Raw genomic sequence first — 27,721 nt, 5'->3', positions numbered from 1 at the left:
AGCCTGTGTAACTGTCACTACACGCAGGAGCTCATTGTTAAGTCAAAACCTGTTGTCTCATCAGCCTTCCTGCTCCAACAGTGTCTCAAGAGATCACCGGGGTCATTTTTTCAAAAGAAAACCTTGAAAATTCTTAATATTCAATTCAGTTTTGGCATATTGCTCAAACAGTGCCAATGTAAAACCATATGTGGCACTTACAGGTTCCCCTAGAGAACAGTAGTAACAGCTGAACATCATGGCAGCTAGAATTGTAAGTGTCAGCTAAATAATATGATGTGTAGATTACTCAAATAGGATTTTTTTTCTGACATTTGATTAATTAGATTTACCTATTTTCTGTCTTTCTAATTCAGCACTGGTTGGAGTTCTCAAAATCAATTGCAAAGCAAATGAAATGTAAGTACTTTGTGTATTTGTTTATAGTCTTGGACGCTGGGCGATTAAATCCCTCATCCTCAACACAAGGTCTGCACTGATGTTGAATGACTTACTGATATTTAATCCAAATGATTTACTGTGGAGTTGTAGCAACAGTTAACCGCGCAAACATTGACAATGGATTAATCATTTAAGTCATTTATCCAATGAAAACACCAAAACATATGCTGGTTATGGAACGTTACTAATTCTATACAATTTTGAGGTACTTGTGGTTTACTTTAGTTTTTCCATTTGTGCCATTTTTTGCTTTTGATCACTACATTTGACAGGGAAAAATATACCTTCTACTTCACACAGTTTGCAGAATAACATTGTACACGCAAAACTACAGAGGAGATTGTTAAATATGATACTGTGTTAGAGATAACATTAGTTTACATAAAGAAGTAAAGACTAGTTCCACTTTGACCAACTTACAGACATTTACAGGGGCATTTGTTGTGTATAATAGGTAGAAAGTACTTTTACTCTGATACTTTAACTACATTTAGCTGTTAATACTTTTATACTCATGAGTATTTAAATACATTTACTATTACAACTTGCTTTCTTTTTTCATTATTGAAGTCAATTCTTTTGGGTTTTCTAACTGTTGACCAGAAGAAGAAAAAAACTTCACTTTGGGCTTCTGCACCTTGTGTTGGGCGAGTATCATTATTTGTGACATTTTATAGAGTAAATAATTGATCCAGAGGACATTTTGATTCATCTATATTGAAAAGTCTGTAGTGTAGTTATGTTTAGGTTTTTTTTATGACAGGGGTGATGCACATTTATTTACTGACTGATTTCCATCTCTTTTCCTTGGTCCTAAAAATAGATCAAAACATATTACATATATAAACATATTTATATTTACACATATTTTATAAAATGAATGTATACAACATAATATATATGCACAAAATAATACAGTAAACTACCACCAATAAATAACCCCACCGTATAACACATGGTAGCTACAAGCCATTATAAATGAAGTAAAATACAACAGCATGCAAGGAAGGGAAATAGCAGGGCCCTGATCAAGACCAACTAACTGACCTATTAGGATTTTTGAAACTCTACTTTAAATCTGTCTTTGTCTCAAAACTGTCCTGCTGTCTCCCACAGTTGATTGTTTGACATATGACAATGAAAGGATTCCTGTGTGTTTCTTACATGTTTTGTGTGTGTTTCCTCCAGCTCAGCCTCCATTCACCATGTGTCTGAGAGTCAAGTTCTACCCTCCTGAACCCGCCTCTCTAAAGGAGGAAATCACTCGGTATGACCTCCTGTTGTTGCCTTTACTTCAGATAAATTGATAAGGGCTCTTATACAGCTTTAGCTCACCTTTGTTTCAGTTTAAAAGTAAGGAAGAGAGACTGTGAACAGCAGCAGTGCTTTGTCTTTGTTTTTCTTTCAGATTTTCCTGTTCCAGATTGTGCTTTAAAAGTTTCAGACAGAGCAAACATCTCTTTCTAAAACATTATGCATGGGCCTTCATAATTTAAGAGCCTGAGTACTTTAGTGTCTAAAACATTATGATAAATATTACGCAGAACACAGTTTACAAAAGGAGTTGTAAAGCTGAGAGGAATGTAAAAGGGTTCACTCCGGTAGAACATTAAAGGCAACATGTCAGACTGAGTGTATAAATGCAAACATTTCTTTCCATGGTGATTCTTCCTAAATGGGGTTTTGATAATTAGCAGAAACGTGAAATTAAATTAAAACGTGGAGAGCACAGAGTTTACACCGAGTTTACACTGCTTCCAGATAATGCTGAGAGTAGCCAGCTTATTTATGTGTGTGCATGTGCAGTACTGATACATCCATCACTGACCTGAGGGAGAGAAGGCCACTCACTCTCTCTGAGGTTTAATGAGATGAAATGCGCATCACATGTAGAGTGTAATGAACAGGGCGGATAGAGGAGATATGGGTCAAAGAATGCTGCATGTTAATGCCACATTTAAACTCTATTGACACCACAAAATAGACAACTTTTCCATAAAATATGATGATGGCTTTGGTGTTATAGGTCTTGACTTGTCCTAGTAGGAAAAGCACAGATGTTACTAATAACACTAACGATGGCTCCATTCTAGTCAAGCATCCCAGAAAGCCACGACAGAACTGAAGGAGCTACAGTGATTTCAGCAATCCTTAATTGCATTATACACACCTGCGCTTTTCCTACTGTACCATGTCAAAATGTTCTCTGTGAAAAACGCCTATTCAGTATAGTTAACATGCCTTCCCAGTGTGATTCTCAAGAAATGGGATGACAAAACTGCTGACGTGTTTTGGCTTTAGGCCCTGATCATCTGTTTGAAAGATGATGAGAAGATCCATATGGCAAAACACACACAAGGAAATCAGGGGGAAAAAGATGCACAGTAATCATCACTGACATTTTAAGAACATTAATGTTGATGTACCATGGGTTAGCTCAACAGCTAAATTGTCCCTGTAGTCCAAACAAATGAAATAAAGATAATTAAGAAAACTTTAGTCCAACTAAACTAAAGTACAACTTTAGTACATTAAAGGTGAAATAACTTGGCTGAAGTGCTATGTCTGTGAGTGCATGTTTGCTTTGTGGAGATGTTTTGTAATACAGTCAAAACATAAGCAACCATCAGCTGCTGGCTGTAAACTTATTACCGTTTAGTTGTACTCGTCACACCTTCACCTGGGTCTGCTTCTGAGTGAACAATGTGGTTTTTTAATGCATCTCTCCACACAGAAAGTGTTTGTGGAAATGGCCTAGATAGAGAGAAGCAGGTCTGCGAGGCTCATTGGGAAAAACAATAAGACGATTGTTGGATTTCCTGTTTTTAATATCCCACCTCTAAAAGTGATAATAACTATACTGATAATGATACAGTAATAGTAGTCATTGTCACCATCATGGTATTTTGCCTCAGATGTTGTCTCTGAGTAAATTCCATGCTTCAGGAGCTGATGGGTTGGGTGAGTCTGAAACTAGGCTGGATGCGTTAACAGAAGCACAGCGTCAGTAGCAGCTTTTGCCTCAGAGCCCTCCTCTACCCTCCTTTCCCCAAAACAAAACCCTCATTTCAGCTAAATCAAAAAGAAATATTCAAACCAGCCATAAGAAACGTGAACTCAAGATCTCGTGAGGTTTATCAGGTTTGTTGTTTTGATAAGCAGGCCTGTCAAACAGTCTGACGTGATTTTTGTCCTTTCCTTTGTAGATATCTTGTCTTCCTGCAAATCAAGAGAGACCTCTACCATGGTCGGCTTCTGTGTAAAACCACGGATGCGGCCATGCTCGCTGCTCACATCCTTCAAGGTAATGGGAGGTGACAGATGGAAATGACTTGCACCACTTTCTGCTTTGACCTCTGTCTTACCATGCCCTGTAGCTCACCAGTTAGATAAGTACTTAGTAGTTAGGTGATAGACTGAGAATGTACAGTATTATGGTCCTCAAAGAATAGACACAATTGTTAATGCTTGTATTGTATTGTATACATGTATTTAACACTCATTGAATGTGAATTCATGCGGGCCTACTGATATTGACTCTATAACCCGTACAAAATAGTAAGGTAATTCTGTACTCTGTATGATAATTTTTTTAATGACTTGCACATAATTTCATAGACAACACTCCACTATCAATTATAAAGTCTTTGAAGTGGTTATCTGGCATCTTATCATCCTTTTCACACCCACACCCACACCCACACCCACACACACACACACACACACACACACACACACACACACACACACACACACACACACACACACACACACACATAAACAAACACAGCACATAGAGGTATGCTGGCACAGCTAACATCACAGAAAGCACAGTGTTTGAGGAGAGGCTGGTCCTCTGGAGGAGGGGCTGCTGATGAATTAAAGATGGGCTGCCTGGTCAGCTCCTCCTTGCAGAGAGAAATCAGCATCAGGGTCATCTGAGGGAGTGCAGTGTGGCATGAAGGAACACAAATAATCCTGGGCATGTTCATCCTTATAAAGCAGCGCTGTGCTGAAACCTGCAGACATTGTTTAAACTTTATTTGCCCTTTGTGAATCTGTTTAACATTTTACTTTTTCTGATCCTCCATCCAGCTGAGATTGGTAATTACGACCCTGGGAAGCATCCTGAAGGTTACAGCTCCAAATTTCAGTTTTTCCCAAAACATTCGGAGAAGCTGGAGCGCCGGATTTCAGACATACACAAGACAGAGCTGATGTAAGAGCCAAAATATAAAACTGCACTTTTTAGATAAATATCTCTCTTGTTTTCACATACCTACAGATCCTGCTCTTAAAAACCAGACCTCCTTTGGCTATTATGTGATTAAGTGCATTTTGAGCAGATAGCGGAGAAAAGCACTCTCTTCTCCACTGTCCAATCAAATACCTTCCCTTCCTTATAGTTATTAGTGTGATTAGTGATGAGTCCTAGCCATACAGAGCAAGTTCACACCCCCCCCCCCCCCCCCCCCCCCCCCCCCCCCACACACACACACACACACACACAAACACACACACACACACACACACACACACACACACACAACTCTCACAGACAGCAGGTGAGATAGGTCAAATTCCCCCAACTGATTGCACAAAAATATGTTTTTTTTTTAATTATTTCTAATAGCAACTACTATTAGACACTACACAGGTAGAAAGACATGGCCAAAGTACAGTTTGGATGCTGTAGGAGCATGACAACCAACAGCATGAGACTCTGCTGCCCACTAGTGGTTTCTTCTTTCTGCACCACCACGTGAACTCAGTGGTTCACTATGAATATAAATACACAGATTTGACAGCCTGACTATAACAGTTGAAGCAAAGATTAACATCAACTGCTTTTTAAATATAATATGACATATTTCCTTTGCCTCAACTGATCTTATGTTAATGTTTGATCTCCATAACCTCTGTCTGCCTTTTTCAGTCAATCAAAATGAGTGTACCACGTTATTGGAAATCAGAAGTGTTTGGCATTGCAAGACTTTTATGTTGCATTTTTTATGATTATGCTGGACTGACACAGATGTTCGATGTGTTGTTGCTTTCCCTCAGTGGACAGACACCTGAAACATCAGAGCGAAATTTCCTGCAGAAAGCCCAGATGCTGGAGACATATGGTGTTGATCCACATCCATGCAAGGTTTTTCAGCACTGCTGTACTATTTTTTAGTTAGTTAGATAGTAAACATTTCACAGAACTTTTTTCATATATATATTTTTTTTCTCATATATTTATTATACAGGAAAGTTAGAAAAAGTAACATTACATTACAATACAAAAACGGGCCTGACTCAGTTTAAAAACTGGTTTTCAGCAGGTTCCTGTTCTGCAGAAACATAGAACATGGTTACAGCACGTCATAACAGACATTAATACAAGACATTGATATAAAAATAATGGATTTTGACAAATGAAATCCACAATACACTTACATAAGGACAAAAGACATTTATACAAAACATCATCAGGGCTGGACAAATAAGGTCAGTGCAAACAAGGCTTGGACAATAAATAAACTGATTTTTTAATGTGTGCAAGTGTAACTATTAAAAAGGAGCCGTTTGTATGCCTTTTTAAAATGCGTGATAGTTGATAATGTTCTGATTTGATACGGAATGTCATTCCAAATAACTGTTCTGTCCAACTTCAACATTGAAACTCATGGGTCATACAGCACCTTCTAAAATATATATAGTATGTCTGACTTATAGTTGATCTGTTTTTAAATGTGGGCGATCAAGTTATATTTTGAAATTGTTCTTTTTCAGGATGTGTCTGGGAACCCAGCTTTCCTCGCCTTCACACCGTTTGGTTTTGTGGTGCTTCAGGGAAACAGGAGAGTTCATTTTCTTAAATGGTGAGCCAAATATGCAACATTGTCTTATGTAAGCCATAGAAAGAACACTCCTTGAGTACTCGCAGAATGTAAATAGACAAACACGGTGCTGCAGGCCTTTATTTTACCTGATCGGATCTACATGCTCCATATGCAGGACGTTCTACATTAAACAGGATGTGCACTACTGATTGTAGAGTAATACTCAACAAAGCTCATCCACCTGCCTCTACCTGGAGCAAGAGCTGGCGGCTAACATGTGCACAGATAGCTAATTACGCCATCTAAGGCCTATTGATTTGAATTCAGGAAGATGCTGTACTGTAAAATGGAACATGTCTACAATTATATTAACATTTGTCTTTTTTTCTGAATGCTTTTTACTGAAAAGGTTCTTGTTACAATAATAAAGACGGACTTATTATGTTTGCAGTATTTACACTGGCTTTGTTTGTTTACTTGCTTTCAGAAGCACTCAAGTTACCCTCCTTCTCCACCCGTACCCCGTCTGCAGGGAATATTATCAGTTATTTGTTTTGTCAGACAAAAACAGAGCTCCAATGCTGTTTATGTGATCTCAAAATGGTTTGTCATGAATAATTAAAGAGGCTGTGGCTTCTTGTTTCTGCTTGCTCAATGTGGGACTGTTGCCGCCGTCTCTCCTGGACAGGAACGAAGTGACCAAACTGAAGTTCGAAGGCAAGATCTTCCACGTACATGCAAATCAGAGGGAGGTGAGAGCATGAATTGTTGGATGTTTGGATAAAATGTCAGCATGGTTGAGTGTGGTTTTCTGTCTCAGTTTGTTATATTTTCCTGCACGATCTCTCATTTTTAACGTGCAGGATAAAAAGATCATCTTGACATACTTTGCGCCCACGCCGGAGGCATGCAAGCACCTTTGGAAGTGTGGAGTGGAGAACCAAGCTTTCTATAAGTGAGTCTACAAATGTCTTCTTTCATTTAATTTTAATGTAAACTTCTTATTTCCCCGTGCTGTCATGATTTAGTTATCTGCTCTGCATCCTTGAGGGTTGTCGACACGGTACCGGTGTCCTTAAAAGCCCCTTCCCCTCCCTTGGTTGTTTGTCAGAGGGAAAATGAGGTGTGAGTTGCCTCTGACCTTAAGTGAATGACCACGGGCACGAGACAGCAAACACACCAGCTCTCTCTCTGACATATGGCTCCCCTGTCTAAGCCATGAATAATATTGCGGCCCCCTCGGTTCTCTCCAGCTCAGAAAAGGTGATTTAAAACATTTTTTTTTAAATGGTCTGGCTGATGGCTTGGATGATAAAGGGTGTGGCAGTTAGCAGATAGAAAAGAGAGGGGGCACGGCAAGGGCAGAGATTAGCACGTGCATTGGAGCTAATGTGTTTTGACCTTTTTATGACTCTGGCGAGTGGCAGACTGATAATAACATTAGTACATTACAACCGTACTGTAATAAGGCGTCTGTGAAACTAAGTGGCAAAAGGACATGTGATAGAAGAGACACATATCCCTTCAAAGCAAAATGAAACATTAAACATTAATGTCACTTGCTATGACAATATAAACATATTGAATACTGTATGGAGTCGTGTCTGCGTTACAGTGCCTATACTGCAAGGAGAGGACATGCATAATTTAAGAGCAGGGAATTTGATCTAAGTTTCTGCTTTGTTCTGGGATTGAGAAAGCAACAATTAATATTCATGTTTCAACAGTGTAATCATAGGAAGAGCATATTATTGCAAGAATGAATAGAGAATTGTTCACACTTTTAAGTTGTAGTTTGCCTTCCTGTCTTCATTGTTTAGGTGCAGTCGGCTTACTTTTCTCTCTTTTTCTCTTGTTCCATTAGGCTTGAGAAGTCAAGTCAGGTTCGAACGGTGTCCAGCAGCAATCTGTTCTTCAAGGGCAGCCGTTTCCGTTACAGGTAGAGTACACGTCAAGACCCTGTGACTGATGAGAGGGAGGGGAGGACACTGCAGAAAACCCCCAGCTGGAAGAGAAGAGAAGTGTTCCCAGAAGATGTGGCCTCCTGGCCTTCTGTGCTCGAACGTCAGCGTACTTTGCCCAGAGGACAGGACTGACACCTCACAAGAGGACACATAGAGGAAAATTAAATGCACTGATCACATGAGGCATTATCACCGTATACGAGCTGTAAACCTGTTCTACGGCCAAGATATTGTCCTTTATTATAGGATCAGTTCTCCCAAATTATAAGAAAGAAACATTTCTCACTTATCTTGAATGTATATAATATGAATGTAGCTTGGTATGACAGTTTTGTTTTATTTGCTCAGTTTTTGAAATAATCTTTGAGATTTTTGCCTTAGGGGGTGAATAAAATTTCCTTTGTTTTTCTTTCCTTTTTGACATCAACATGCATTTCAAAAACGATTTTCCGGTTACTTGGAATAATCCACTGGTATAACTACTTTATAATAAAGATATTAGCCCATTGGATATCTCATAAACCTCAGCTGTTAAAACCACAATTACTAGTGGTAAATAATTATTTTTATAATTTGGATAAAAAAGGTCAATTGAGAGGGAAATAGTTATATTTAACTGTTTAAAGGTCAATATTAAAGGGATGAAAAGTAATTTTGCATTAGAAATCTGATAATATTCTTATATGGAGACTGTATATGAAGTGAGATCACAAGCCCAGTCAGTTAAATGTTGAGTTTACTGTTGAAGGGAAAACCATTCTCATTTTTGTTTGTATTTTTTCCTGTAAGTCTGTGTGTGCATTTCTGTGACTGGTAGTAATTTAGTTACACAAGCTGAATTCACCGGATTAATTCACTCATGATGCTCATGCACTGTAGTGGTGGCTGTCATGGCATTGGGTGACACGTGTGTGTGTGTGTGTGTTTGTGTGTTTGTGTGTAACTCATCCTGAGCATCGTCTCTGTGCTTTATAACAGTGGTCGAGTGGCAAAAGAGGTGATGGAGCAGAGTGCCAAAATCAAACGCGAACCTCCAGAAATACACAGGTAGAGTTGTAAACTCAGGAGAGGTCAGAATGTCATCAATCAGATTTTTGTTTCATTTTCTTAGGTACCAAGCTACTGTAGATGACTTTATATCAGCAGCAGCTAATGGCTACAGTATAAGTTACCTCCGCTCATAGATGTTAATCTGTGCGGTGATGTTTGTGCATTTGTGTCTGTGTTTGTCTCTGCAGAGCTGGCCTCGTGCCCAGCAGAAGTTGTCCATCCATCACCCACGGGCCTCGCCTAACCAGTGTGCCACGCACACGCCGGAGAGCTGTGCACATATCTATCATGGAGGGTAAGAACTGAGCTTCACCTCCATTCTTTATCAGGCCTAAGCAAGCAACATGTCATAGAAGTGCTGGGGCCAAATGTGTTTTCACAAGACATTATGTGTTCTGTACACGCCTCACAGTGAGTATGGCATTGTTTACACATCCCCCTCATCCACTAAAACACAAAATTTGTTTTGCTACCATCCAGGAAGCAGTCATGATCCATCTCTTTAGATATAATCGTTGATAATGCGTAACCTACTGGATGGTACAAAATCTTAAATGGATCTTTGAGTCATTAGTCCTATTTGTGCAAACTCCTCCCCTCCTTGAGAAAACACACTTCTGCATACCCACACACACACACACACACACACACACACACACACACACACACACACACACACACACACACACACACGTTGTAACTTGAGGCATTTGGCCCAGTTCATGCTTACAGTGCTGGTGGTACATGCTGCAGGTGTGTGCGTCAGTCAGCTTGCTCCACTTCAATGCAGGGTTTCAGCTGTGTGTGTGTGTGTGTGTGTGTTTGAGCGAGTGTCTAGTTGGTGTGCCAACACTGTGGCAAGTAAAGTCACTTATTTAGCCCACCTGCAGGCTCTTGGCACAAAACAGATGGCCTCCCTTCCCCTGTTACTGAGATGGACGCAGCGGGTGTACTGTCTTGCATGGCTCTGGGTAAAGCCAGCAGTGATACCCTTTGACCCTACCTCTCAAGTACATACTGTACTGTATCATAAAGGTGTACTGTGCATACTGATGGTCTTTGCTGTGAGTTCAAGAGAGCCATAAGAGCTTCCCACCCCCAGTGTGTGCTGACTGGGTGTCTTACAGTGGTATTAATACTCCAGCTGAAAATAACCTGGGTCTTCTACTCCATGTATGTCACTGGACTGGGTGGGGCCAAACCAACCCAGGCCAATACCAACCATTGTAGCAATGCTGCAGAAAGACACTGTTTTACCTCACACACTCCTCTCTGCAAACTGCAACTAAGGCAGAACCCTTTGGCCTTACACACACAAATACACACACAGCAAGACTGTGGCCTGGACTCCGGGACAGGGACCAAAAAGACGGGATAAACACGTGCAACCATGGTGAAGTGTCTGATCCGCATCACCACCCGGGTGAATGTCCACCTGCGTATGATTAACCACTGCTACCGGGATGTGAAGGTTCGCGTGCTGAGCTTGGGACCTCGTATGCTGGGCAAGGCCTTGGGCGTCCTGCCCCTTTATCCTGCCCTGACGGGGCCGCAGGAGTCTGCCAGCGCTAGTCCTCTACCTAGCAGTCCACTGCCCTGTGTTCAGCCTGGCAACCCTCCAGGTAGACTTGCAGAGCCAGCCAGGGATGTGCTTTACATGGATGTGCCAACTGCTTTCTCTATTTTAAATCAGTCTCTGCTTCAGCACTGTTGGCGGGGAGGGAGTGACACCATTCTTTTGGTTGTCTGTCCCTACTGGAGGTCTCAGTAGCATTTATTTAATTTTCCTTTTTGGTGTTTTTCTGAAGGTCATTTTGTTGATTCATATTAGATGACTCTTTATGTAGCAGCCCTATTTAGTTCCAACCACTTTACAGTATTTCAAGAGTTGTGGTGTGTTTTTACTTGGTGTATGTGTTCCTTTTGAAGATGACGTTTCAAATTATAAGCTCTGAACATGGAAAATACAAATGAAACAGTGCTTTTTCTGTTCGCTGCCTCAACTTGTAAGCATAATGTAGGATAAACTGAGGCTAATCAACACTGAGTAAAGATGGCGGCTTCACTCAGCCTTCATGCCTTTATTTATTTCCCTTGACAAGAGTTTCATGTCAGCAGAGGCTTAGACACTGCACACAGATTGTCCTACTTTTCCGGCAGTTTAAAAGAAATGAGGATGATCATGATGTGCTTCCACATCAAAAGCTGAATTTTAATCCCTTTCCTTTATAGTGAAGGTATAATGTTGCTTTGGCATTCTGGAGAATGTGATATGGTCAGCAAAGGGCTCAGCCACAGCTCATCGTCGCTGACATGTACATAGCATACAGTTGAGAAACTCTTACATACGGTACTGTTACTTCTGCTGCAGAAGGAACAGTAGAGTTGTACAGTAGCAGTAAAGTATATGTCATGCCTTAAAGCTAATGCATTGTTGAATACTTTAAGGTATGTATACATATATCTCAGGTTTTGCTATAGGATTTCGACCAACATAGCTTCTGTATCCCTTTTAATATTTACTGTACAGATGCATAAGACCATTGTGGGCAATGTTGCAAGCAAATGAGCATTGATGTTTAATGGCAAAATTGGATTTATGTATGATTTTAGCATTAATCTCAGAATTGATCCTGTCTTGTTAGTTATCCATAAACAGATTTCATATTGCATAAACTGTAATAGCTTTACTTAGCAAATAATGAGTGTTTAGTGCTGAAGTAAGCAGGTTGATTATAAGTTTTATTTAGTTTTTCACATCTATTTTATAATAACTCACATCCCCCTATGGGCATTCAAATATGTTTTGGTTGCTGCAAGTGTTTCTGTAATTTGCATACATATATATATACACGATATACAGTATATCTTTGTAATAGCATGCTTTTAAAACAACCAATACATATAGAGAAATCTAATATCTAAAGAGGGATCAGTGCTGTAAGATCTGTTTGTTTAGAGATTAGGGCTCGGAAAGGGGTCCTACAGTAGATAAAAAGCGAGGATGTTATCTATTTCATCAGGACACAGGCTTGGTTTGAAGTAAAGTATACTTAATCTTAACACGTTTCTACACTTTGTGGTTTTTATATGGGATCTGCACTTTCAAGTGCAAGTGGAACATCAGTATTTCTTCTATTAGAGATGATGATTAGGCATCACACCAGCTCAAGAGCTTCTGTACAGTGACAATGACCCCCTGTCTGCTTGACTCTGGGGAGAGACTCCCGCTCTCAGGTTGGAGACTGTGTGTCTGTGCTCTGTAACAGACCTCTGCTGGACAAACAACAGAATAGACCTCTCAGCATTTAGAAGCAGAACCACAGTATAGAGTATTGTGTCCCTGAACGCCACACCTTTTTACATTATGAATGGCCACATCATGTCAGTAATTTCATTCATGCTGTAAAATATGTGTAATTTTCCTTTCTTCCTGTCCGTTTCCCTCCTCTTCTCTTTCCCTGAACCACTCCACAAGGTCTGGAGTCATTGCGTGACAGTGCCCACTCTACACCAGTGCGTTCAGTGTCCCATGGGGACTGCTTCATGCCACGCTCCCGGAGCCAGGCCACGGACGCCGGTGAGAGGACCACGGTGATCTCCGACGAGGCCTACAGCCCGTCTGACAGCGTCCTGCCCACCCCGGTTGCCGAGCACACCATGGAGCTAGCTGTCTCGCGCCAGATCAACGGGGCACCCTGCAGCATCGAGGAGGAGAAGGAGTCGGAGGCGGGCACCCCAATGCGCGGGGAAGGGGGTGATTTTGGTGCGGACGGTAGATCCGCACAGGAGGGTGCAGGGGGGGACTCGACCCTCAGCGAGGTGGAACAGGTGAATAAATTTGTCTTAAGTGTCCTCCGTTTGCTCCTTGTGACCATTGGACTGCTCTTTGTCTTGCTCCTCCTCCTTATCATCCTCACCGAGTCAGACCTTGACATTGCATTTTTACGTGATATCCGCCAGACCCCTGAATTTGAGCAGTTCCATTACGAATACTTTTGTCCCCTCAGGCGGTGGTTTGCCTGCAAGCTCCGCTGGGTGGGCGAGTTGCTCATTAACAAGTGAGAGTGAGGTCGTAGAGTTCGTAAGCCCGTTCAGGGGTCTGAGATGATGGTTTAGGACTCCGGAGTGATGGAGGGCAGCCTCGTCCCAACCATGAACCCTGCTTGTCTCATCATCCTCCTGCAGACATACAGCTCGGACCACTCCTGGTAACACCGGGGTTGGATCTCTCTTCCCCTCCTCCACTTCTAAGGGGTTAACTCCTCCGGAGTTAACCCCTTACCCACCCAACCACCTCCTCGTTTTGCTTATTTTCTTCTTCTTTTTCTACAAAGCCTAAGAACTTTTTTTTTGCATTTTTTTTATTTCAACTCATTCAAGTATTTTATTTTTTCAAATAACACAAAGGAAAAAAAATTTAAACAGAAATATAGGAACTGAAGGAGTTTAAACGGTTCCTTTTTACAGGAACAGAAGATTTTGCTGCAATGGATGAACGTTGCCTTCATATATTATTTATTGCTTTTAAACATGTGTTTGCATAAGGAAAGGAGAAAAGATGAACAGCAATCGAGAAGTTGAGTTGTCATTAAAATGTAGATGGAAGTGAGATTTGTTAGAGTTGATAGGCCTACTGCTGTGAAGTATATGTGAGGCAAAGTCTTTCGATATTGGTTCATAACCATCAGAAGTCAACTAGAAAAACAACAGATTCAGAAAAAGCAGAACAATCTTAAGGGAATAAACCTTGATAGCAGGTGGGGTGGTTACCTAATACCTTTTTCAAGAATAAGGCACCAAGCTGCAGAAAGGGTTGATTTGTGGATTGTTTGAAGACACAATTACACTTTAGTAAACAGTGGTGTACAAAGTAAACTGATGAAGAACAACCTTGTTTTTCTAACATTTTATAGGAATTCAGTAAAATAAACCAGTACCAATCGTGTTTCAGATTCAGAGAAATAGAGAAATATTCATGAAGAGCAAAGATTAATAGATAAGTTTAGATAGATGTGCAATGCTCATATGGTTTTAATAATTAAGTACTTTTGAATGTGCTCATTTGTTCAGTTGTTCCGTCATTTCTCCAATTAATTTGATTTGCATTTTTCTCAACAAGTTGAAATTCGATGAATTTCAATAATTTCTTTGTATGAAGAGTTTATGATTTATTTTGGTTTCATATTAACCTTGCTCTTAGGTTCGTGTATCATACTATATTATTATTAGAATAAGAATAATGATGTACTTTTTGTACAAATTAGTTTGTTCTAGTAGTTTTCCTAATATATATTGACAGGTTTTCCATGTATATTTTAACAGAACTGAAATGTTATTTTGTTATCGAAGATTAAATTATACCTTTTTTAGCGCTGTGTTTCAAGTAAGGTCAGAAGCGTTTATGGAAATGTGGAAGTAAAAAAACAGGGTTTTTATCCAGATCCACTTAACACTGATCACACCTCTCATCAGTCCACCAGCAGTGAATCAGCCTTCAATGTGTGCATAATTTTAACGTTAATGAAAATGAATTTGTACAAAATATAATCTGGAGATATCATTATACCACCACAACAACCATTAATCCAAAAGCACATTTTCACCTTTCATAACTTTGGCGTATCTTATTTTACTATAAGAGTTTGGAGGGGTGAGCCTGACCGATACTGGATCTTGTCACTTCATCTTTGAGCCATGACCTATCTTCACACTGAAATTAATTTTAAAAAGTGTGAAGCAGAACTAAAGCTGAAACTATTTGTTAATTCATTGAATTAATTGGCAGCTTTTTTAAAAATAATTAGCAGCCATGTTTCAAGCAAAATGACAAACATTTTCTGGTTTCAGCAGAAGTTTTCTGGGTTTGAGACTGGTAAAAACTGATTCAAAAAAGAAAATGGCCTATTTTGAATATGTCACCTTGGGTTCTAAGAAATTCTAATGGATTTCCTTCACTATTTTCTGACATTTTATTGACCCAACAATGAATGTATACATCTAGAAAATAATAGGGATATTAATCAGTAATGAAAACAAGTGTTTGCTGTAGTCCTAAACAAATATGTTTTTCATAAATAAATGAAGAATGAACAATTAAAGGGGACAGGAAACACACCCTCTTTTTGCTTCTGAGGTACATTATGCACTTTGCCTGCGCGCAAATCTTTTTAATTACGTACTTTAGTTATTTCCTTTAATTAATTTATAAAAGAAGAGACAAATATTTCTTTGATAAGCCGATATTGGCGAATAATACCTTGCTCTAAGATTTGTCTGTCAGGCTCGAGACTCCAGGAAGCAATAACTGCCACAGTTGCGAGATTCTGGGTAAAATCTGTTTTTTGTACTGCGTGTATACATCCTGCATCAAGTGCAGGTGTAACTGTTACTGTGTCTGTATGTAGGAATGGAAATGAGATTAAAGGTTGTAGCGGTGAAGGAATAGACTGAGAGGGGAAAAAGTTATAAAAATAACTTTTGCAAAAGGCAAGAAGGACTAAATGGAAGGAAAAGAGAAAATAAATTAAATGAGAGAAAGAGGTAGAGAAGACTGAAGAACATCAGAGGCCTTCAAGAGGTTCTTTGAATGTGGGATTTGAAAAAATAATTGGGAACGTAAGGCACTTGGTGACTCACCACTTCATTGGCTGCACAGGGTTGCTTGTTTTTGGCCAGCTAATTTAAACACCACACTCACACACCAACACCTGCAGCTGCTCCACTAAAGGCCCGATGGTGCTACCTTCTTTGTTTGCTGTATTGCTGTATGTGTAATCCGAGCGCGACAAGCCTTGGCTAAGTTAAATCCTGACTTTAGAGTAGCTTGCACTTTGGTGTTGTGGCTGGATCCACTCCTGAAGCTCACTATCCTTCCCTAGTTACCTATGGTGGAGGGAGCCACACAATGCACAATGCTAGAGGGAATATCAAATCATTAGAGCTACGTTGGCAAGAAGCCTGTCATATGTGGAGTGCTTATTTATGTCAAGATAACAATTTGTAACTCGGAGACAATAACAGTGAATAGCGATGCAAAGATGAAGAACATTTTTCCTAATGGGGTTGGAGCAGGGTGAGTGGGTTCACTTTTTTTGGTGTACATTCATAGCCTACTTCATATTTATTACTTCTTTACTGACGTAAAGGTCAACAGGACCGACCAGTGCAACCGGGCTGAGTTGTTAGCAGGACATCTTTTAAAGGTCAGTTTACAAAGGTGTTTGTCATACATCTACCAGCATTATGTAGCTTCAGTAGTCTCTCTGAACATGCAACAATTTAAAAAAAACACAAGAAAAAGGCAGCATAATTCAAGGAGCAATAATCAGCTGTAAGAGCAAAAAGATGTGATTTAAAAACTTGTGTATGAAAATCTGACGATGAGTAAGTCAAATATGTCCTTGTGCTGACTATAACAATGATGTGACCACCTGAGACACTTACTGTTGCATTCATATATAACATTTTATAAAAACTTGATTTTTCCTTAGAGACCTCTGTTCTGCTGTTTTCTTTGCATTGTTAAGCGACAGATTGTTCCCTGTGCCTGGATCCTAACTCTGCAGTTTACCTAGTGACAAAGAGGAAGGAATGGAGTATGAAAGACACAACATCCCTAACAACTGTACTACAGACAACTCCATCCTTAAATCTCCCAGGCCAAGCAGGAAAAACAGTCGTTTGTAATGTGTTGGGCAGCCCGAATTCTTTGTCTTAATTTGTCGTTACAGGTTTCCTGTGACAAACCTGACTTTAATTTTACATTTAATTTGCTGTGTCATGTTTACATATTTTGCAGTTCTTTTACTTCATGGGAAATGGCAGTTTTGGCCAGATGTGTGACTTTGGATGAACTTTTGATGTTATTGTCATCCATGTTGTACAAATCAGAAAAAGCCTGTTCATCCTTAAATAGCAGCAACGAGGGTACAGCTATGCGAATTTGAAGATGAAGCATTGATTTTTGTTAAAATTTAATAAACAGGGGATGGATTCAATGACTGGAACACCCGCATGATATAATGCAATAACCAAGCAACAAAATGTACCATTTGTGATACATTTTTATCAAGGGGTGGTTTAAGGGATGTTATGGATCATTTCTGAGGTTGTACTTTTGTACTGGACTGAACTTTACTGTGTGGTGTTTTTGTTATTTTGTCTACGCCCTGTGTTTTGCTACATATTTTCAACCATCAGATGTATTATGTAAAGGTCTCAAACCAATGTATGTATGACATAATCAGTTAAGTTAATAGGCTTCAAAGATTGTTATTGGCTGCCCTTTTAAACACATTTGTTTTTAACTTTGTTATTTATGTGACTGAAGAATTACATATCAAGTTTAGATGATGAAATCAAGTGATTTAGACACAATCGGCTACCTAATTTTAATTCCTGGCCAAAATCCATGTCACATTAATGTAGATGATGCATGTAGAACTAAGGATTGAGAAATTAAAGTAGTCATTATCGAAGACACCTTGATGTGCTTTTTGGCCTTCTGACACTCACGGCTGTGCGTACATATCAATAATATATATCCATGTCTGGTGGCGTGTTATATAGTCTGCAAGGTTCTATCATGGGATTGGACATTGCTGTTTAATACGTTATATACATGTGTGCGCGCGCACGCACGCACGCACACACACACACACACACACACACACACACACACACACACACACACACACACACACACACACACACACACACACACACACACACACACACACACACACACACACACACACACACACACACACACACACACACACACACACACACACACACACACACACACACACACACACACACACACACACACACACACACACACACACACACACACACACACACACACACCATGTGCCAAGTCCAGTTCTTGTTCAGTCTGATCCATTCCGAACCATGTTTGTACTGTAACCTTCTGTACAAGTCAGTATAAAATATTGTTTCTCTCCAACAGTCCCTTGTAAATGGTGCCATTAAATAAAACTATTCAAACTTGAAATAAACATTGAATAAAAATGTGAAATGGCTCCTGTTGGCGTTGTGGTACAACCCAGATTCAGCACACAGCAAGAAAAATAAAAATCTTTCAATCTTATCTCTGAAAATTTGTCTTTAATTAAAAAAAAAAAAAAAAAATGACAACACAATGTAAAGTAAAAAAATGACAATTTACAACATCATTGAAATGTAAACATACATCAGGACATTAATTGTACAGAACATAAATAATTGTAGCAGTTTCAATAAACAGGTCTATAACAGCTAAATACTTCACAACAATTAATAACTGGTTTGAAAATGTAGTGAAAAATTTGTCCGCTATCCTTAAAAGTCCGAGCCAGAGGACAGCTCTAGCCCAAGTGTGAAAAGGCTGGCTTCAAAAAGGGTCGCTGGTTGGTTTGAGGGGTTGGGACTGTCAGAAAGCCCGGTCTCCTGTCTGCTGATGCAGCTCCTGCTGAGCTCCGGGACCCCTGGCCTGCACCTCTGGAGCTGGACGACGACGACCACGATTTATTGCTGCTGTAGCCACGACTGAATCCACAACACCAGAAAAAAAAGAAAGAAGACATGGGGGCGTTGAAATAAGGTTTCAGCTCTGAAGTGAAGGTTATTGCTAAATATGATCCCCAGCTACTTAATAACATGTGAGACAAACAGATTACAGACCCTTTAGAGTTGGCACTTGTGTTGCCGTATGGTTTTTTCTTCTTGGAATAGTTGAAGAATGGAGCTTTCTTTCTTTTCTGTCCCTGTGCAGGCTTATTACGAAAGTACGTGGACGACTCTGTGTTGTCCCCGTTATCTCCATACGCGCGGCCCTGTGCCGTGTCTATCCACCCATCTCCACCATTGTCAGTTGGTTCCTCTTCTACAACACAATATGGGATTAATACCACAATATGCAGAACAAAAAAAGGGTAAAGCAGTCAAGGAAATGAGGAGAATCACACAAAACAATGAGTTGGGTCTCTTACCAGGCTGCTGCCACTCAGAATATTTCTGTAGGACCTGAATGACTTCAGCTCCATACTTCTCCAGTTTGTCTTCTGTCACACCATCAATTTGTAGGAGGACTTCAGGGTCTGAAGAAAGCTTCTCTGTTCATGTGAAAAAAGTTTGACAATTTTAAAACACGTGTTGTATCATATGAGCTATTTAAAGGAAAGTCTTAACAATTGTTTCAGAAATTACCAGATATCTTTTTCAAGGTGGCAGTGGAGAAAATGTTGTAATAGTGAATGCCAAACGCTTTCCCCAGGTGCTTGCACAGATCCGTCAGCTCCTTTAGGCACTCCTGGACTTTCTCTTCTCTCTGGGAGATCTGAGCCACAGCAGCTTTATGCTTCCTGACGCTAGACGCGCTCTCGGTCTCATAGAACTCCACCTTCGGTAAAACAAGTGCCAGTTAGTGTTTGATATCTTTACACTTTAATAAATACTACATATCTAGCTCTTCATGCTAACATACAGTTGATAATTTACTGTAGATGTTAGGTTACCTGCATGTGTCCAGACAGAACGGACATGGCTTTGGATCCAGCAGAGATGTACACCACAGTTTGGCGGTTGTTAGTGACGTAAAGATCCTCCTCCAGGATGTTGTCCAGTACCAGTTTTTTGAAGAGACGGTCGGCATTATGCCTGGAGTAAGCTCCTCCCACCCCAAACATTCCTGTCTGTACCTTGGCCGACTTAGACCCTGACGGAAAGAAACAATTAACCACATTCAGACCCTTCTCAGTTGACATGTGTGAATGTGAAGACGTCAGTATAACACATCATGCAGGATTCAGTTGCAAAAGGCCTTTTCATTGAAAGCATGTACTTTACCTACAAAGATGTCCACCAACATATTCAGCGTCAGTCGGCTTTGCTGAGCAGTCTTGCCAAACCTTGCTCCAACTTTCTCGCAGTTCTCCTGAACAAACCTCACAACCTTCTTCACATCTTCAGTGACGTTTCTCATCTTGTATTGCTGCACACAGGTATATTTAAAATCAATTAGAAAAGGCCAGGCAGGTTTTGATTTTGCAACAAATAAAGAAAGAAATGACTCCTACATTGGGTTTGGCACAGTTGTCACAGCTGACGTCTGCGTGGTCCTTACAGAAGCTTTTGTTGAACTTCAATTCCCCAAAGTATGCAAGCAGCTGAATTCTTCTGCACTCCATCATGTTCTCACAGAAGTGCACCATGCTGTGTAGGTTGTTGAAATGTGTCGCTTTGGTGTGTCTGTCACCTTCCTTGTCCACTGTGATAAAAAAAAAAAAAACAGAGTAATATTTACACTTAGTCATTATGAAAGTAAATATGCTTAGGGCGATTTCATAGGTGTGGGGTATGATGGAGACAAAACACACACAATGTGTTTACATATATATAAAATTCATACATTCATACCTACATACACACACACACAAACACACATATTTTAATCACACAACCGAAAATTATACTAGTAAGTTTTACATGCAACAAGAAAGGTCTATATTTTGGTCACATACTGTTGATAATCCTCTTGATGCGGTGGACGTCAGTGTAGGAGTAGAAGAGAATACAGTGAGAGATCTCTCCATCTCTTCCAGCTCTCCCAGACTCCTGGTAGTAACCCTCCACTGACTTAGGCAGACTGGCGTGGATAACGTAGCGAACATCTGGCTTGTCAATGCCCATGCCAAAAGCTATTGTGGCACATATGACCTGGCAGGCAAAACGAAACAGTGAAACAAGAGCAATGTGCCTCTTTAAACAGCTACTTTTTTTACTGTTTGCAAAACGTTCCCTTATTTTTATGCTCATGCTTTGCATCCCAGTACCATCTACTATGTATCTTTATATTACAGCAGTGAGCGAGTGGTGATCTCACCTGGCAGCCGTCCTGGTTGATCCACTTGCTCTGCACATGTTCTCTGTCACCGTCACTCAGGCCTGCGTGATACGACAGAGCTAATATCCGCGCTCTCTGCAGACTCTCAGCCATGGCATCACAGTCATTACGGGACAGGCAGTATATGATGCCAGAGTCACCTGCAACATGCAGAGATGCAGGTTAACAAACAAAAGAATAAAAAGTCAGAAGTGGGTCTGTAATCCCACACAAAATATAACATAATAACTCAACATAGAACTGTCTTTTTAAAATGATTCAGATATGACAGACTTCAGAATGTCATATACATGTACTTCATATAATTTGCCACAAATTAGCTAGGTCAGCATTCTTAAAATAACCGGGATCAGAAAGAGTACTTTTAAAATTATTTACGTGGGTAGTACTTCTTGATCCAGCTGATGCAGTCCTCGTCAACCTTTTTGGGTTTCTTGGGCAGGACAGCGTACTTCAGGTTTGTTCTGTTGAAACTCATGGTGAACCTGAAAATAGGATGGATTTAAAGCTGTTGGCCGTTTGAATTCAAGAATCTAAAAAACTTTAACTTTTTTAAATTGTAGCATGAGATGGAGCACGTACACCTGCGGCCGAGTCATATTCAGCTGGCTGAGGATGTCTTTCTGAACACGGGGAGTGGCGGTGGCTGTCAGGGCCATCATCGGCACGTTGGGGAACTTGTGACGCAGTTCATGCAACCTCTTGTAGTCGGGACGGAAATCGTGACCCCACTAAAAGAGTTAAGGTTGCAGGATGATTCACAATGGCTGTTGCAAAAATAAAAGCATTGTGCAGATTGTGAATAAAGCAGAGGAACACACCTGACTGACACAGTGGGCCTCATCTATGACAAAGCGGGCCAAAAGGCCTCGCTCGTACAGGTTCTGCATGGCGGAGATCAGCTTGTTACTTGCGCTCACCTTGGAGAGAAAAAAACATGCATTAGTCTTGTGTAAAAAAACAAATAATATCTAACTTTAGCTATAGAAAGCAGGAAAACAAACAGATTCCATCTAAAATTTAAATCACTCTTTTTTTACCTTTTCAGGAGTGACATAGAGAAGTTTAATGATGGGCTCTTTCCTTGAGAGCTGCATATAAATCCTCCCAACTTCACTGTCACTTTTATCACCAGACAGGCTTGTTGCTGGGATCTGAAATTAAAATAACATACATATTCTGTGTACCACACATATTATAACAAGGTCATATATTCATACTTATCCAACAGGAACAAACATACTTACATCCAGTGTAGTGAGTTTCTGGACCTGGTCTACAATAAGAGATTTGAGGGGGGAGATGACCACAGTGACTCCTGGTAACACGCAGGCAGGCAGCTGGTAGCACAGGCTTTTACCTCCACCTAAAAATACCATCAGTTACAGAGAGATGTGGACATATTTTACTGCTGTTCACATCCTTATTCTGCTGTGACATGGCTAAGATAAAACTTGTTTTTGAAACTTTTGATAAATACTAACCCGTGGGCATCAAAACAAACGTGTCTTCTGCCAGAATCGTTGCATTAATTGCTTCTAGTTGATTGAACCTGAATTGATGAAGACCGAAACGCTTGTGAAAAATCTTCATCATCTCCTGTGAGTGGGGGAAGTTGAACCCTCTGAAGCGATCATGGGCTGGGTTTCTGAAGTTGGGTTCTGCATCGGAAAGCATTAAAGCCAAGTCAGTAAAAAGCACCACAAGACCGTCGTCAGCGTACTAAAGGCCTGTATTTATCAAGCGTATCATTTTTCAGGTATGCATCATTTCTGAATCACACTAAAATATATGCTGAGGGTTGAACAAAGACGACTTAGTATTCATTCTCATAACTGTTTGGTCTATAAAAAGTGCCCATCACAATTCACAATTTTCAATTTGCTTGTTTTGTCCGTCAGTCCAAAACCCAATGACATTCAATTAACCATCATATCAGACTTAAACAGCAAAGATACAAATTCCAGTGATTTTTTGCTAATAAAAAGGACAATTATTCAATTATCAAGAAAGCTGGTTAACCTAGGTTCCTTTGATTGTCTTATCAACTATTGCTTTAACTCTAATGAGCTGTGTTTAATTAATGACATCTTGTAGTTTTAGTGTGTAATTAACACAATGCACACACATGCAAAGACTGACCAGGTTTTTGAGAATATACATTGATGCAATTAAGCTTGTTGGACACATTTCTAAGACTAAAAACACATTTCCCATGCCATGCTGACTTACCAGGAGAGCAGATTTTTGAAGGCTTGGGTGTGGGAGCAGGTGTTGTTGGTTTCTTCTCCCACGAAAACTTGCTTGGTCCCCCCTCGTTCACTGTTGTAGTCACAGTGCTGGAGCTGGGGGGTCCGTCAAAGTAATGTGGAATATCGGAGTCATTTAGGTCATCTATGTCAAAGTCGTCAATGTAAAAGTCATCTGGTTCTAGGTATTCTGCTGTTGTACTTGCTGCTGGTGTATTACATTTGTTCTGAACAACAGTCTCTGGCTTTTTTGTGGAAAAGACGAGATCTGAACCATCCAGATCTGTGCTCATTTTCTGAGAGAAATTAAAAGATGGATTTGTGAGGCTATGGGTTGCTGGACTCTGATTCTTAATGGATGTTGCGCTGCTCCTATTGTGTAAGGGCTGCATGTCAATAATACTGTCAGAGTGATGAGAGGCATAGTCCACAGAGATGACTGAAGATCTCCTGGTCTGAGCAGGCTTCTTGGAGTCCAGGAGCATAGAGCTGCTGGATGACATATCACTGGACATATCACACCTAAAAGAAGACGTTTCTTTAAAGCTGAGTTCAGAAATGACAGTGCTGTCTGGCTGCTGCATCCTCAATAAACCGTCACCACCAGTTGCAAGAATCCTCTTCCTGCGGGCGAAAGGCCGATGATTGCAATCCCACCCAGATATCAGCATATATCATGAATATTAACAAAACTCTTTATCATTAAAATGTACACACCTTTGAGCCCTCTTCAGCAAAAGCTCATTTCCACAGGCCAGACCTATCACTTCATGTTCAGGGATGGAATCAACTAGCGAACAAATGGACTGCATGATACTGAAGAGTTGCTCATCTGTGACACGATCAGAAGACAGAAACAACTAAATTAGTGAATCGGAACAAATACCAGAGTACTGATATGCTTATTAAAAGATCGGGGCCAATCAGATTAAAACAAACTTGTTTTGTCTTTTGAGAGGTGATCAGAGGGTTTATGCAGTGCTGTGATTGGTCCCTTTGATTGCACAGGAATATCTCTGCTTTCAGCATCAACTGATTTCGATCTGTTTGAGAAAAAAAAAAAAGTTTTATTCAGTTTTCTTTTTGTAAATTCTCTTTTAGGTCAAATTCAGTTAAAAACACATGAGCCTATAATACCTATCACAGTAATACAAATATTGTAAACCCTTGGCAGCAAAAACGCACCTTCTATAATCAATTTACTATCAAAAGGTAATATCATATCCAAATCAAAAGGTCTTCCTAACTTACTGTGAGAGACCTGTGGTCAGGCACTTTCAAACATAAAACAATACATAGTCAGTATTAATCATACCAGAGAATACATAAATACTAAATTACTAAAACAAACTAAAAACCCTGGGGTAGAGGTGGAGGGGTGGGTAGGGAGAATAGGTCAGAATCGGGATCGATCGATGTCTCAACTGATGCCTTTTATTCTAATTAGTATTCATAACTGAAAATACCAGCTGGTGTGCATGGAGTGCATGGAATATAAAAAAATACCACTGCTGTCTAAATTAAATGTTTTGGCTTTTATTTTCACAGGAGAGATGAAGAAATAAAATAGGAGAGACAGGCAGAATGACATGCAGCAAAGGGCCGCTGCATCGAGGAGTAAACCTCTAGATATGTGTGCCCGCTCTTTCAACTGAGCCCGGCCACCTCCTCCCTTAACTTCAATTTTTTTTTTTACCGTCTATTGTGAGTCCAACAATGTTACAGGAGTGCAATGCTAAGCAGGTGGAGTACTCCATTAACAGCACAACTCATAACTGTGTTCATACTGCTTTTGATTACAGAAAATACACATCAATTTAAAGATCACTACATTCAATACCTTGTAGATGCATGATCTTGTATGATGAAGAAAAAAAAAGTAACAGACTGACCTGGTCTCCATTGCAGTAGTAGTATAAGAGAAGTCATCAGGGATCGGAGAAGGAGGAATGTAATCTAGATCATCTTCAGGCTCTGAGTCGTCCTCAAGCTGTATTACCTTTGGGTCAATCCATTTTTTCTTATTGTCTAAAAAAAAAAAATCAAAAAGATATAGTCCAAGTGTTTAAATTTTTTTAAATAAATGCTTTCCAGACACATATCTTCCCGACAACATACAAATAGAACACAATAGCTGCAACAAAAAGCTTGTTACCTGTCTGTCCTTTAAAAGGCTCAAGCAGATCACCGTTGTCTTCTTCACTATCACTCATGACAGACTTCGGAAAAGCAGGAGGAGGAGGACGTCTTCGGGTCCTTTTGAGTGGAGAAACCTCAAACTCTGCCGGGTCCTGATTCAAACTAAGTCCTGGTGAAACTGCGGCTTTGTCAACACTATTCTCCAGTTCATCTGTTTCCATACAAGATTTCTCACTTCTGGAAGGATCATTTTTGTTTGCAAAACTGTTGTTTAACTCTGGTGTCGTAAGAGAGAATTGTGTTTTTTCCTCACTAAAAGATGACACTGGCTTGATGCTCTTCCCAGATATTTCTGAACTGAATGAGTCATTTGTTGCTTTAACAGGAGTTTCAAAGTCATCAAAATCATCCCAGTCATCCACCGGGAATCCATGATATGCATCCAGAGTTGTGGAATTACCTCCATTGTCTTTAGTAAACTGGTTGTCAGAATTAGTTGGAGCTGTCGTCATCTTAATTGCAGACAAAGCTGAAGGGGTCTGGCCACAGTTACCTGCTGGGCTGATGGAGTCCAACTTGCCTTTTGAACTTACAGGGAAGAAGTTGTTGATTTGGGATTTTTGAGGTCTCTCAAGCTTGTTTGAAAATGTCAAAGGAGATTTAGTCACCAAACTGTTAGGAACATTGACATTCCTCTTTGCCAAAACATCAGAGCTGATTACCTTGGTCGGGACTTCCACCTTGGTTGTCCCGGATGACTTCTTTTTGAAAGAAAAGGCCCTGAAAAATAAACCAGTGAGAAATTATGAAAACATAATGTAACATGTGAACAGTTAAGAGCAAGGGTGTAATGACCATTTCATTTGATTGTTTAAGAGGATAGTCAGATTCTAATTTTAAGTTTCCAACATTTTCTTTAAATTTGGAAAACCTGATAAACATAGCAGCTAACGGTAACACCTGTAAACAATTAGCTTTGGAATTAACGTCGACATGCAGAGTATCCAGGGGCGCATGGCTGATTTGCTTTGAATGTCACATTTGATTTTAATATGAGTGTCCAGGTACCGGAAGACTCACAGCAGTTGCAGCCACAGGATGTCACGTCAGATCAGTTGATACAAGGGAGTACAGCCAAATAATTATTGATTTGATTCAAAAGTGGTGAGTAGTATATCTTCATTATGAGTTAGCAGCTGCAGGAAATACGTAAACATACATGAATATTAGTTTATAATAAAATGTATAGTTTACAATTAAATGATGTTCAGAATAGTGCTGCATTTGTTAACACTAACATGCTGAATCCACACATTAAACCAATTCAGTCTCAATCTAGCTCACTGTCATATCGAGTTGTGAAAGTTCTTGTTCTGGATGCATGAGACCCTTTGCAACCAGCTTTGCACTTTGCACAGTAAGTTATCTCTAACAAAGCTAACATAACTAACGTTAGCTAAGAGCTAGCTAGAGTGTTTATCAGTTAGCACAGCTGACAGCTAACTAAATGGAAGCTCAAAACCAGGTGTACTGTCAGCTTTCTGGTGTACTTCCTCACTGTTTTCTGAGCTCGCGGTACACTTACCCCGCTTTGGGTTTAGCCAGAGAAAACTTGCTCTGAGCGGCATTGCTATGCCTCGCCAGCTGCTCCTTCAAGTTATTTTGTGGAAGACTAGACATTATCGGTAAAAAGCTGAGCTAGCTAGCTATCAGTCTGAGCTCAGTTCAAGAAGTGGCGGCCAGTTTCTTCAGCATTGCTCGCGACACGAGATGGATACAAGTGAGCGGAGCGCGCACTAAGTTTGTCTCGCCGCTGGGTTGTAATTTGTTAAAGTGCATTTAGCTTGGTTACTAATGCCACCGCTAGGTTTACATTCTTCGGAAAGACCCTTCCATCCATGGAGAGACTACTTTTTGCGCCCATTTAACAAACTAACTCCTTATTGGCCAAGGTCGAACAGGAATGAGGATTCTGGGAAATGGAGTCTTGTAACATGGCTCCGCAAATTAGTTTCCCATATGATAATGTGGTACATGTTTCTTACTGGTCGTAAATATATACTGTTAAATAACATCTTTAGAAAACGCTCTTATTATGGTAATAGCGGTGGTTGTTATATTCAAGGTATTACGGTGTTA

General features: G+C 40.1%; 2 protein-coding genes across 6 annotated transcripts in view; one reads left to right on the top strand and one right to left on the bottom strand.

Moving 5' to 3' along the window:
- Window positions 1-14,346, top strand: part of LOC117948565 (FERM domain-containing protein 5) — a 54,148-nt gene extending 39,802 nt beyond the window's left edge. The window contains exons 3-14 of one of the 4 annotated variants that reach the window (XM_034878257.1): window positions 357-399; window positions 1,630-1,708; window positions 3,648-3,745; window positions 4,537-4,660; window positions 5,506-5,593; window positions 6,223-6,311; window positions 6,961-7,024; window positions 7,136-7,227; window positions 8,137-8,211; window positions 9,215-9,283; window positions 9,475-9,581; window positions 12,765-14,346. In XM_034878257.1, the coding sequence (XP_034734148.1) occupies window positions 357-399; window positions 1,630-1,708; window positions 3,648-3,745; window positions 4,537-4,660; window positions 5,506-5,593; window positions 6,223-6,311; window positions 6,961-7,024; window positions 7,136-7,227; window positions 8,137-8,211; window positions 9,215-9,283; window positions 9,475-9,581; window positions 12,765-13,351 (1,515 nt within the window). In that variant the 3' untranslated portion in view covers window positions 13,352-14,346. The remainder of the gene's footprint in view (window positions 1-356; window positions 400-1,629; window positions 1,709-3,647; window positions 3,746-4,536; window positions 4,661-5,505; window positions 5,594-6,222; window positions 6,312-6,960; window positions 7,025-7,135; window positions 7,228-8,136; window positions 8,212-9,214; window positions 9,284-9,474; window positions 9,582-12,764) is intronic. The other 3 variants (XM_034878258.1, XM_034878259.1, XM_034878260.1) reach the window with 3 other exon arrangements.
- Window positions 14,347-18,401: 4,055 nt separating this feature from the next.
- Window positions 18,402-27,576, bottom strand: blm (BLM RecQ like helicase). 2 transcript variants are annotated; one of them, XM_034878240.1, is made up of 22 exons: window positions 27,168-27,576; window positions 26,305-26,362; window positions 25,599-26,217; window positions 25,336-25,471; window positions 24,383-24,486; window positions 24,161-24,275; window positions 23,427-24,067; window positions 22,679-22,855; window positions 22,442-22,560; window positions 22,235-22,348; window positions 22,016-22,114; window positions 21,777-21,925; window positions 21,573-21,679; window positions 21,174-21,334; window positions 20,812-21,007; window positions 20,368-20,558; window positions 20,138-20,282; window positions 19,807-20,006; window positions 19,499-19,691; window positions 19,282-19,404; window positions 18,974-19,175; window positions 18,402-18,838 (listed from the first exon to the last, which is right to left on the bottom strand). In XM_034878240.1, the coding sequence occupies exons 1-22, from the start codon at window positions 27,260-27,262 to the stop codon at window positions 18,658-18,660; spliced, it is 4,125 nt and encodes a 1,374-aa protein (XP_034734131.1). In that variant the 5' UTR covers window positions 27,263-27,576; the 3' UTR covers window positions 18,402-18,657. The 2 variants fall into 2 exon arrangements, with proteins under 2 accessions (XP_034734131.1, XP_034734130.1); XM_034878239.1 differs by having other exon boundaries at window positions 25,599-26,362.
- Window positions 27,577-27,721: the final 145 nt, after the last annotated feature.

This window comes from Etheostoma cragini, chromosome 8 (genome assembly GCF_013103735.1).
Source record: "Etheostoma cragini isolate CJK2018 chromosome 8, CSU_Ecrag_1.0, whole genome shotgun sequence".
NCBI classification, from domain to species: domain Eukaryota; kingdom Metazoa; phylum Chordata; class Actinopteri; order Perciformes; family Percidae; genus Etheostoma; species Etheostoma cragini.
The sequence above is the reverse complement of the archived record's forward strand: the minus strand, read 5'-3'. Positions and strand labels throughout refer to the sequence as shown.